At 47.3% G+C, this 12,824-nt stretch overlaps 1 protein-coding gene across 3 annotated transcripts in view; it reads left to right on the forward strand.

Annotated features, from left to right (window-relative positions):
• The window catches only part of Npas2 (neuronal PAS domain protein 2), a 186,450-nt gene that overhangs the window by 88,882 nt on the left and 84,744 nt on the right, over positions 1 to 12,824 (forward strand). For 2 of the 3 annotated variants that reach the window (XM_087898097.1, XM_087898099.1), the window contains one exon: positions 11,733 to 11,887. In XM_087898097.1, the coding sequence (XP_087754223.1) occupies positions 11,733 to 11,887 (155 nt within the window). The remainder of the gene's footprint in view (positions 1 to 11,732; positions 11,888 to 12,824) is intronic. The other variant, XM_087898098.1, reaches the window with a different exon arrangement.

Consider the following 12,824-nt stretch of genomic DNA (forward strand, 5'->3'; position numbering starts at 1 on the left):
GTCCTCCACCATCCTCCCTCTCAAATCCATGACCTCCTTTTCTTTCATTATTATTATTACACACATACACACACACACACACACATACGATAAACACACACACTCGAAAAACACACAAATACAAATACGACCTGCTGGGTTTGTTTACTGTTTCCTGTATTATGTGATTTAAGGGGTGACTACTTGGTATTGAAAAACTAACTAGGTAGCTTATCCCAGAGAAAGACCAGTTCTCCCTCTCTCAGCAGTTGTTAAAGGCCTGAGGCTCTTCATCCAGGGGTGGGATCGCATCCTTCCCCCATCTACATCGGCGTGTCAACTGGCACTCTGATTCCTCGGATCTTGCTTAGGAAGCTGCGTGTTGAGTTTTATGGATGTAGCTTCCCTGTCATAGCTAGAAGGTACAGGCTCACAGGAGACTCTTTATAACACCCCTCCCTTTCTGCATTGTTCCCTGAGCCTTCAGTGTCGGGGTTGTGATGGACATAGCGAGATTTGGGTTGCACACCCCATGGTCAGTTTCTCCTTACGTTTTTGACCCGTTGTGTTTTTCTGTAAAGGTCTCCATCTAGCGTCAAGAGCAGCTTCTCTGTTGAGAGGGGTTGGGAGCCACACTTACCTGTGGCTATAAGAATAGATACCTGGAATGCAGTTAGAAATGACACTGGTTTAAGAAAGTATAGGTGGTGGGTTCTCCTGTAAGATTTAGGATGTCACTAGCCATGCATAGTTGGCTAGGTCTCCAACACCAGCCATAGTCTCCCTCCTGCTGAGCATGAAGTAGCATATTGTGTGCCAGTATTCGTTACGTAAAAGTACAATGTCCTTCGACGTACAATGGGGTTCCAGTTCAGTAAACTCTGTTAAGGTGGACGTCCTGAAGGTCAAAATGCCTGCAGCACACCGGACCTACAGAACACCTCAGCTTGGTCACACAGGATGCTGTAGAACAACGGTTGCTTCCCCTACTGACTGACAGAATTATGGCTCACAGCCACATCCCGGCGTAGGCTCTTGCTCATGCCACTAGCGAGGCAAACGTTGGAATTGAAAGCTCAAAGTCCAGTTTCTAGTGAGTGTGTATCATCTTCATACCATTGTAAGAGGAGAGTCACACCAGGTCATCAGAAGTTGGGGACCATCAATGTAGTGGTAGAGAGAACAGGGCTTGTCAGGTGATAGAGGGTGGGGCAAATGAGGGAGTGTCGGGTCAAAATGTTCCCGTTAGACACGTGGTGAAGTATATGGAGCTCTGCCCCCAAAGTCTCTTATTCTATGTTACTTTCAAGATTACAATTTTGAAAGAATTCTATCATCAGAATTCCCTTACTGTGGTGGTTTGAATAAAAGTGGCTCCCATAGCTTCATATATTCGAATGCTTAGTCACCAAGGTGTAGAAATCTTTGATAGGACTAGAAGGATTAGGTGTAGCATCGTTGAAGGACATAGGTCACTGGCCTTGGGCTCTGGGGTTTTAAATAGCCCACACCAGGGCCCCCAGTGCTTTTCTTTTGGTCAGTGGATCGGGATGTATCTCTCTGCTCCTGCTCCGGCACCGTACTCGCCTCCATGCTCCACACCATGCTGACCAAGGACGAAACCTCTGAAAACCGTCAGTGAGACCCAGCTAAATGCTTTCTTTCATAAGAGTTACTGTGGTCGTGACAGCCATGGAACAGTGACTAAGCCACTTACCTCAGCAAATGAGACTGGACAGGGACTCCATCATTTAGAAACCCCTGAGGCCTGGAGCCCCGATGGCAGGAGTTAGGGCTGACTCTGGAGAATAACAAATAGCAGTAACCCTGGAGAATAACCCTGGGGTGGTCTTTGCATGGGGCTCCCTTTAACCCTTCCTGTGTCTGCTCACCACCACACCAGTTGCATCCTTCCTGCCTCTTCCTGGTGCCCTCACCAGTTTCTGGTCACGGACTCCATCCACACCTTGCCTCCAACTCATCCAAATGTTCTGCCAACACGGTTGGATCTCATTTTATGGCTTGGAAGATTCTCAAAGGATGGTTCTGCACCAGAAAATAGATGAGCAAGGGACAGAGTCCAGTTTGGTCTGCCTGGGATGAGGCCAGCCTGCTAAACCTTGTAAGCTCTCTGGTGGAGAGCTAAGCCCAAGATGGAACCACAGATTCCTCCTGCTCTTTTGCAGGAGTCAGGGTACTGGTCCTCAGCTCATCTCACTGAGTTTTATCTGGAATGTGTCCAGGGCTCTTCTCTAAGGCCTTGGCCAGCAATTTGGCACAGCTCTGGTAGAAGGGTCAGATCCTGTGGCCCTGCCGCATATGACTTGAAGTATCCTTCAAAGTAAAAGGTATTCTGAATTCATAGTGAATTCTGAATTCACTCAGCACCTTGGAGATGAGGAAACCTGGAGGCAGGAATACCATAAGCAGTCCTAAAGAGGCTGTACCACGATGTTAATGATACTTGCCGCAGTGGTATTAGACTCATGTGGGGATAATTGGAGGCAGGGACTCTGGAGACAGAGGGCACCAACAAGGCTGGATCACCATGGACTCTTGTTCCTTCACCCTCTTTTTGCTTGCCAGGCTTCTGATACTCTGTAGGTGGCCTTATCAACCAAACATTGCCACTGTTTGTCTCAACCCACTGACACACTGACTGTCTCAACCCAGTGGTTGTGCGCATGTCATTAGACTTAAACTTCCACAGTACCACATTCCTGCTGCCTTCATGACTGTGACATGGTCTATGTATCACTCCCTGTTCACATGCCTCTCCACACGCACCCTTTATCCTTCTGAGCCCTCTTGAGTGCACTGGGTCCTCTTCCCCTAACTATCTGAGTGCTTGCCTGAAGACTCTTGAAACTGAAGAGTCAAGTCAGTGATGGTCTACACTCAAGGGGGTGGGCCAGAGTACAGTCTTGACAGAAGGATTTTCAAACCTCGGGGGTACCTCAGATGACTGGAACAGCCTGAAGGTACTGGTCTCTAGTTGGGGTATCAGAGCAGAAGGCTTAGGGACACTATTGGTGACCAGAGCCTTTCAGAATTGGTTGTTTGTTGTAGGAACTTGTATGGGATGGAATATTCTCAGAACATTCTTGGTCACTGACAGTAAAGGAGTTAGTAGGATGCTGAGGTCTCCACTTAGGTTCTTCTTTGGAGGGTCTGATGGTCATTTCAAAAGGTAATGTCTTCATATCAGCTTGGGAGTGGATTAGTATGGCCTTCAACAGCTCTTGCTGATCGTGAATTTTCTCCACCAGCTGCTTCTGTTTCTTTCTGTGTCTTTGGGTCCTTTTAAAGGTCCCTCGGGGCATCTTCTGCCTCTGTTCAGAAGCCTCACCCTAGTCCTGTTCAAGATCATGGTTCCCTGAGCAAACCCAGGTACTAGGGCAAACTCTCCTATTGAGCTCAGCTGGAAAGGGAGGGTCATCCACTCCAGACACAAATCACAGCGGAATAGTGGTCAGGGTTTCCACAGCCCCCTGGCATTTGAAATGCAGCTCACCAGATGGTGGAGGGCTGTTCCATTCGGTGGACAGGTAGCCAAACTCACCCCAGAACCTGATGGCTCCATTCTGGGCGATAGTGAGAGCCTTCCCATGATATGCCAGGCTTTCCCCCATTGCCTGAAGCAGGTGTCCAACTCTTCTTGGCATCTGCAAAAACCTGCTTATTATATGTATGCTGTGGGACCAGATCGGAGACCTAAACCACTCAGGCATGTGCCATGCTTCCCTCCAGCCACGGGCTAGGTTTCTTGCACATCTTGATGAAGTGGCTACTGCTGTAAAAGATAAATGGTCCACCTAGGCTTGGGTATTCAACGTTCTCCCCCCAAACAAATATTATCTCCTTGTGCTTTTTGAGGCCCTGCCACTTGGCATCCTTGATACTGGCCTTTCCGCCCAGGGTAATAGCTATATTTTGAACCTGCCGCATAATCGCCCTGGAGTCCTGTGTGAGATCTCCCACACATAGAAACTTCTAATACTTGAGCTTTTGCTCACTGCCTCCTGGGTCTTTTCCTTAGCAACCTGCAACAGTTTTACACTGCTTTCTTCTATTCCTATCTGTCCTGGTTTTGAGCTGGCCTACCACGGACTTGTACAAAGTAGACTAGTCAAGGAGGGCGTCTTGGCCTTTACCTTCTATCCATGGGTGAGTTTCCTATCTGGGGATCGGTATCAGACCTGGCAGGATATGTACAGGAGGGCTAATCTGGCTTAGCGCCCTCTGTAACGGTCTTGGCTATCTGGATACTTTTGGGGTTGGATGTTGTGTTCTGTAACATCCATACGCTTGAGATGAAAAGTATCAGCACCACTCTCTGTCACAGGAATCTTCCTTCCTGTCAGCCAGCCCTGTATTACTGCCGCCTCGCTGGTGGTCCTGGAACCCCTAGATTCTCTGGCTGTGCAATCAAAGGCAAATTACGGCTGTTCTCAGGAAGCCCCCATATGGGGTCATCACTTCCTCCACAGTGCAGAAGGCAGACTATTTAAAAATGAACTTGGCCTCAATGGCAAATTCCTCCAACAGGTCCCTGTGCCCAAACATTCCAGGTAGACAATAGGACTGGTTTCATCAATGCCTTCTTCCTTGTGAACGAGCTGAGACAGAAAGAAGCTCTTCATGGTGTTTTCCTTCCTGGTGAAGAGGGTAAAATTCTTCCCCGTGTACATTGAATCTCATTTTAAACCCTTTCCTATACTGCCCAAGCTGGATAGCCTTGGGTATCCGTTTGGTTGGTTTCCCAAACTGGATCACACTGGCAACACTCCCCAAGACTTTCCTGCTCCAATCTAAAAATGAAAGCATAAATCCTTCTTGAACTCATATGTCAAGACTTGTTTATCTTTTTGCCTCTTCCTCATTACGTGACGGAAAGATAATTTTTCCTGTTTCTAATTGTAAGATCTGAGGGAGCCTTATATCTCTCAGGTCAGAATCCTAAGATGAGTCTCAGTGTATTTTGCCTTGTTGTAACAAAATGCCTCCATTAGAGTCTTTAAGAAAAGAGGTGCCTTTGGCTTACGTTCCCTGAAGCCTGATAATATGATGCTAACATTAGCTTCTGGTGAGGTCTTCATGGTGGGTAACTGAGCATGTGTGCGGGTGGGGGCGGTGTAGCATGAATAATAAAAACCTAGAGATAGATATTGGGGTTCAACCTGACGATCAGAAAAGCAAAGCAGCCAAGCTACTGGAGAGCTCTTACCTCTGTGAAATCGTCAGACTGAAAGAGGAGGAGTTCCTGTCTCATCCCATCTTCTATGCCCCTCTAGGGCTGGGATTAAAAGCGCGCACCACCACTGCCCGGCCTCTATGACTAACTAGTGTAGCTGCTGGGATTAACGGTGTGTGCCACCACTGCCTGGCCTGTATGGCTGACTAGAGTAGCTGCTTTACACTGACCTTCAAGCAAACTTTATTTATTAAAATACAAGTAAAATATCACTACAGGGAAGGACAAGAGTAAATGAAGAAAACAAACTTGCTGCATAGCAACCGGCCTGTGTGGTAGCTAATTCACTCCCATCAGGTATGAATCTGAATTTTCTTCTCAAGGTGATGGCCTAATATTCTCCCATTAGTCCCCACCTCCTAAGGATGCCACCACCTCTCCATACTATCCTGCCAAGATTCTTGCTATTAAGTGTCTCCCTTGGGGGGCTCAGGATGAGAGAAGCGTCACCTGCCTCCTTACCAAAGCAGGAAACAGCAGTTCTGAATAGACGTTCAAGTCTCTAACTGGGAGCAGACCCCTGTTATTCGTACCTACATTTCCGTGTCCAAGAGTCAGAGCCTGACTGACTTCCAGGGCGGAGAAAAACAATCCTATGTCTGTCTAAAAGAGAACCTGGAAATATTACAGTTCAACAGCCACACACTTGCCCATGGGTGACCACATGGCTGTTATATTGGCTGTTGTATTGTACAACAGTACAGTGTGACCACAGATGACCACAGCCATGGAAACACTACTCCTTATGGAGCTGAGACTGGAGTCACCCTCTGCTCCGTTTTCTATAATATCCAGCCCCGAAGGGGAATGCAGACTGTCTGCAAGGCTGTCTTCTGTAGGGCGTGTGTTTCATTCCTGTGCTATGAATGAACCACACGCCATCGCCATTAGTCACCCTCCGCTCTGGGCTCCCGGAACACGGGGTATGTGGCTTCTTAGCAGATGATGCCACATGGCCAAGGAGAGCTGCAGAAAGAGGCAGGGATGCGCTGGGCTTCACCCATAGATGCCCACGCCAGCCTGCGTTGCCACTGACCCCACTGTGTGACGGCGACGAGTTGCACAGTCTCTCAGTGCTTTGGCTTCTGCAAAATGGGAAAATGAATGGAATCGCACCTACCTAATAGGGTCATTGTAAGCATGAAAGCCTCAGCAGGGCCGTGTGCCTCTTACCGACAGAAATAGGCTCTGAGAAATGAATCATATGGTGATTTTGTCATCTCTGCAGGCATCATAGACTATACTATGTACAAACTCAGAGGGCATGTCCTTCTGCACGCCTAGGCTGTTAATATAGATACAGATGTAGAGATAGAGATATCTATATCATATATATGTGTATATAGCATATATACATATGTGTATGCCATATCCTACTGCTCTTCAGACTACTATAAACAAAATGCTATGAGGTTGAATCAAGCACAAAAGAAAACGATGCCTTCAAGAAACCTGATAAGCAGATGTATGACGTTGTTGCTACCGATGGAACTTGTGCCGTTTTCTGTCAACATGTTTTCAGAAGTAGACGTGTATACCTCTATGACGATTTAAAATGCAGCTAATACACAAACCGGTAACACAACTATTTTTTTTCATAAATATTAGTTCCTATGCATGGTTGTCCGTGCTGGACTTTTAGATGCCTGAGTGCACAGTAGGTTTGTTTACACCAGTGTTGCCAGAATCACATGAGCAACGTATTGAACTGTGACGTTGTGAGATCAACGGGCAACTACAATCCTTCTGCTCTGTGAAACTCTTATGTGCCTGGTGTCACGTGTGTGACCTGTTGTTAATGAAAACCTTTAGCGGCGTGCAACTGTATGTCAAGAACTACATAGCACCTCTTAAGTCATAAGTACCCAACAAATGAGGCCTATAGAACCAGGCTCAAGCTTCTCAGATGTCCAATGATGGACATTTCACCAAAGGTATCCTGGGACCTTCATTCCAAAGCCAAAGACTGGGTTCCTGGGGGTATGTGTCAACACAGAGGCATCTCCTTTATCCTCCAATCTGCTGTCTCTGTCATCTCTGTGTCTCTGTCCCCCCATAAGACAACACAGTTGCTTATAAAGGCATAACTGAATAATTCTTTTTAAAGAAGACATGAATGATCATAAAGCACACAAAGAGATTTTCATTGTTGCCACTGATTAGAAAAAGGCAACTCCAAACCGCAATAAAATCACACTTCAGTGGTAAAAAATGACTGTCCCAAGTGTCGGCAAAGATGGTGGCGAGTGGGAATCTCATTTGTTCCCGATAGAAATGAAGCCCAGCTATAGCCAACTTCATGTGACAATATTGTGGTATCTCAGCTAAGCCCCTATTTGTCAAATGACCCGACAGTTTTATGCCTCTGCATTTGCCCGAGAGAATGAATCCCTACCGCTGCTTAAAGGCATGTAGAGACAAATGTTCAGAGTGCATTGTTTAGAGTTTGTTGTTGTTCCTGTTGCACTGGGACGGGAGTTGGGGCATGTATGTGTGTATGCATGTTTGCAAGTGTACACATCCTTGCGGAGGCCAGAGATTGATATTAGGTGCCTTCTTCGATCACTCTCCACCCTATTATTGAGACAGAATCTCTCACTGAACTCAGAGCTTGTCAATAGGCTACTCCACTAGCCCTCTTGTTCCAAGGATCCCCTGTCTCCACCTCCTGAGTCTGGGATTGTAGATATACTGTCAAGTCTCCCAGGTTTGATGTGGGAGCTGGGGATCCACCCCAGTCCTCACACTTGTATAGCCAGTTCTCAGCCCACTAAGTCATCTCTCCAGTCCTGTTTGTTTGTTTGGGGTTAATTTGTTTGGTTTGATGTTTTGAGATAACTTCTTGCTATGAACCCCAGGCCAGCCTGAAACTCATGGTCGTGTAACTCCAGCCTCCTGAGTCCTGGGATTCTAGGTGTGTGCTACTATGCCTGCCTAGTTTTCTTTTATTATTGCTACGTTTATTTTTTATACCACTGCTGGTGGGAGTGCAAACTTGTACAGCCACTTTGGAATCAGAATGGCAATTTCTCAGAAAACTGGGAATCAATCTACCTCAAGACCCAACAATACCACTCTTGAGCATATACCCAAATGATGCTCAATCATACCACAAGAATACTTGCTCAGCTATGTTCACAGCAGTGTTATTCAAAATAAGCAGAATCTGGAAACAATATAGATGCCCCTCAGCCAAAGAATGGATAAAGAAAATGTGGTACATTTACACAATGAAGTATTACTCAGTGGTTAAAAAAAAAAAAAGCAATGACAGCATCTGTTTTTATGGTGTGCGTATGTGGGTGTGCACATGCGTGGAGGTCAGAGGACAACTTGTAGGAGTCACCTCTCCCATTTTACCCTGTGGGTCCTGAGGATCAAACTCAGGTAACTGGGCTTGGCAGCAAGTGTCTTTACCCAGAGAGCTACCTCTACACTCCCAATTCATGATACCCTCAAACTGGACACATCCCAAGCCTGGCATATCTACATGAACCAATACTAGAGAGCAGAAGTAGAGCTGTCAGTCTGGGCAGCCATGTGCAGGAGTCTCAAAAGGTATGCTAAACGAAGGCCCAAGACTCAGGATTCCGTTAGCGCAAACCTCGAGAAAATGCAAAACTTGCGTGGCTGGGGTTGGAGACAAACATAAGGAAGAAGCGGGGAAAACATCCCTTGAGATGAAGCAGTTGTCTCTCTCGTGTTGGCGGCAGTCAACAACTACAAAGGCTCATTAAACGGCGTGCCTTACATGGACGCATTTCATGGCGCGCAGATAACGCCTTCAAAAATCCCGGAGGCCAAGTGTCCCAGTGTCATCCAACCTGTTGTCCCAGATCCTCAGTCCAGGCAGTGCTCATTACTGGAAACAAGGTCAGCCCAGGCTCTTGGCTTCCTCTTGCCTCCGAGCCGCAGATCCAGCTGACATTGACCGATTTCCAGAGTGCACCGCGGTGCATCCCAGGCGGAGGCCAATGGAAACAAGCTTGTGTTCCTGTCACTAACGATAAGAGCCTCCATCGGATTCTCCGCCAGGCCATGTTCATCGTCCTTACACCCGTTGAAGATGAGAGCCGAGCAATAATGAGCTGGGTGTTATCAGCTCACAAATAATTTATAACGGGCAAACTAGGACAAGAGCAGAGCTTTTTTTGGCTGAGGAGGTTGCATGTCACTCTTTAAAATCTAGGCTAAAAATGATTTATAATCCATAGCCACTCAGCAAGTGAAAGGGTCTCTTTCTTCTGTCTCATGCATTGGAACACTGGGCCTTTTACCCTGAGCAATGAAGAGCCTCCGCATTTCACCACGCTGGCCACTGAGCTGCGACAAGAAGACAGTGGCTTAGTCAGAAATGAGACCTTTGCAGAAATCCCTTACTCCCAAAACCAAGACCAGGCAAGAAGGAAGGAGACATCAGAGGAAGAAAGGACCCCTTAGAAAAGCCGGGAGATCACACACTTGAGTTGAGCTTTGGAGGGCTGCTAAGATGTGGTCAGGAAACAGCCCCGCCTGAGATGGAAACAGGGGAACTGGACTGTGCCTGTGTTTTTGAAATTATGTGGATGTTTGAGGCCAACAAAGTGGCTAAACCATGGTGGCTTCTGGGGAAAGGGTATTTGAGGTGTGTTCTTATGTTTCCATGAGCTCTTCAGGGAAATGGTACTAACACCTGTAGGTATTAATACCTGCCCCAAGAGAAGTGAGTCACTATCCACCAGAATCTTCTGTCCTAACCATACATTCGCCAATAGCCTCCTGATAACAGGATTAACTCCCCTGGGAACTGTGACCCTCAGATCCTGAAGTACATGGACCAGAAGGCAGACCACATGTAGAGGTTTCCATTTCCGACAGCGAGCTGGCTCTCTGTTAAAAGTTCCTCTTGGGTATACTTGGGAGGGGTGGGGCAGCTTTCCCAGCTGTGGCTCACCTCGGAATCAGTTAAATCCTTATTTTATATTCATTTTTAATGTGCATGGCCTTTTGTGTGCATATATATCTGGTGCCCACAGAGGCCAGGAGAGGACATCAGATCTCCTGAAACTGGAGGTGTTACAGCTGGTTGTGAGTTACCATGCAGATGCTGGGAATCAAACCTGGATCCTTTGGAAGAAAAAAAAAACAGCGCTCTGAATTGCTGAGCCGTCTCTCTAGTGCCATAGGTTGATTGTTGATGAAAAAACTCTGGTGTGTCATTGAGGCTCAAGACTCCACCATAGAGCTGCTTCCTAAGCTTTAGGGGGAGGGAGTCCCTCTACCATGTGTTACTTATTCTTCTTGTTGGGACAGCCCCAAACCCAGATTTTCTGTTCCGATTCCTTCAAAGCCTGGGGTTCTTCAGAGGCCCTCAACCTGGGTAGCCTTGCTTTCATCTATTCTACAAACACCCAGTGTAGAATGTCCTCTTGAAAGCAGACTTCATATTGTAGACCAACAACCACAGAAAAAAAATGGATGGGAGGTATAGAGGCTTCTCATATGGTCCCTGTCCTGCACCCACATGAATTTCCTTGCTGTACATGCCCTCCAAATGAGTGGTAGGCATACCTGTCACAGTTGGTGAGACTCCTTGGCATGTCTCGATCTCCTATGTTTACATTAGGGGTCCTTCTTGGCGCTGCATATTCTATGAGTTTGCAGAAGTATGGTGCCATATGCCTGCCATGGTGGTACCAGAAACAGCTGTGTCGCTGTCCCCCAAACCCTCTGTGCTGTGCCCAGACAGCCCTCCCCATGAGCCTTGGTGAGCCAGGATTACTCTACCACCTCTGGCATTTCACCTTTCCCAGAAGGTGGGATAGTTGGAGTCACTCAATATCTGGCTTTAGCACCCCCAGTTTCTTTGACTTAGGAACATACGTCTGAGTTTCTTCCATGTCAGGCTGAAGTGCGAGTGTTCTATTTTCCACAGCTCACCAGCCACTTGACAAACAGGACAGCAGTGTCTGTCATTTATCACCCTGGATCTGCACAGCTCAGAGACTGTGCCGAGACAGCTTTACTCCTCCAACAGGATGGTGGTTCTTGGGGCATGGGCCAGGACATGTGCATGAGTGAAACAGCCAGAAAACCCAGCCACACCTCATGACTTGGCATGAGGCTGGGTGCTCTGGGCTAGAGGAAATAGGATTGGAGCCTCACCAGGGGCTCTCAGAGTAGATCCTGGTAAACAGCATGCAATTTGCTTCCTGGAGCTTAAAGCTCTATGAAGTTGGGAGGCTGTATCTGTCAGTGGAGCTCAGCCATGTAAGGTTTTGTACGTGAGTCAGAACTTGCTTATTATTAATGCTGTCTCTCTTTGTGGCCAAAAGTCTAGCAAAACATGTTTCTTGCCCCATTACTCAGCTCTGAGCAGTGGCCAACATCACCTCCATGGGAGTCTTTTCAGTCGGGTGCTCTCTGCAGAACACGCTCTGAGAGAGGAGGCGCCCCTCTTGCAGAACACAGCCTTCGTGGAGTGGAACGTTCTAGTTACCTGTGTCTTGTGCATTTCCAGAGCCTCTAGAAACAAGTCTGAGAAGAAGCGCCGGGACCAATTCAATGTTCTCATCAAAGAGCTCAGCTCCATGCTCCCGGGCAACACGCGGAAAATGGACAAGACGACCGTGCTGGAGAAGGTCATCGGATTCTTGCAGAAACACAACGGTAAAGGTTGCACTTCTTGCATTATCTCTTCTACCCTGCCCTTCCCACGGGTGATGAGTGTGTCAGGCAGGGCAGCCTGTTATCACAAAGTCACCCTCATCACCCATGAGCTCTCCTCAAAGGCTCTGGACTCGCCGGAAAAAAAAAATTCCTATGTCCAGTTGGGGAGAAGACAGTCACGCTACAAAATACTTTGTCATCCTGAGGGGAGACTTGAGCGCAGCCTCACAGGTGGCCCACAGCCTGCACAGGTGGCACTCAGCATGTGTCTGCCTTTATCATAAACCCTTGAAACTCCCCCAGTACCTGCCCCTCGTGGGACATCTTTCCCCACATGTGACATCTGTTCTGACTCCACATTTGAAACCATTTCTGCCCTTTGGGATCTTAGTTGGAATCACAAAGTTCATTCATACTCCCCCCGACCCCGGTCATTGGCAGAGACTGTCCTGTCACGTGATGTCACCACATGATGCCATTCTGGAACACGCATCTTTCGTAGATCATCCTCCCTAGGTGCTCTTACCCCTTTACACTTGATCGTACCAATTCTGCCACTCACTTTGAACAGTATCCAAAGCCACAATAATGAACATAAATAAGAAAAAGGTCAGAGAATAGTTGAGAGGAATCAGGAGCCACCCACAAGCCTGGAAAGAAAAAAATCTTTTGGCTTGTGACACCAAACAGAATAAAATCAGGAAAGTCCAAATCACCGAGGACATGATTACAGTCCTGAGCTTCACATCTGACTCTGCTTTCCTCTGGACGTATCTTAGACAGGATGAAATCACGGCAGGAAGTAGTGCCGAGACATGGGAGAGTGTCCTTGTACATGCTATTCTTTCATCATTTCCTTGAGAATTGTATATTCCTGTTACCATCCCTGACAGCGGTGACAGGCTGTCCTTTATCTTGGAGTTGCTGTAAGAGAGAGTAAAGA

This window comes from Myodes glareolus, chromosome 18 (assembly GCF_982192425.1).
Source record: "Myodes glareolus chromosome 18, mMyoGla1.1, whole genome shotgun sequence".
In the NCBI taxonomy this organism is placed as follows: Eukaryota; Metazoa; Chordata; class Mammalia; order Rodentia; family Cricetidae; genus Myodes; species Myodes glareolus.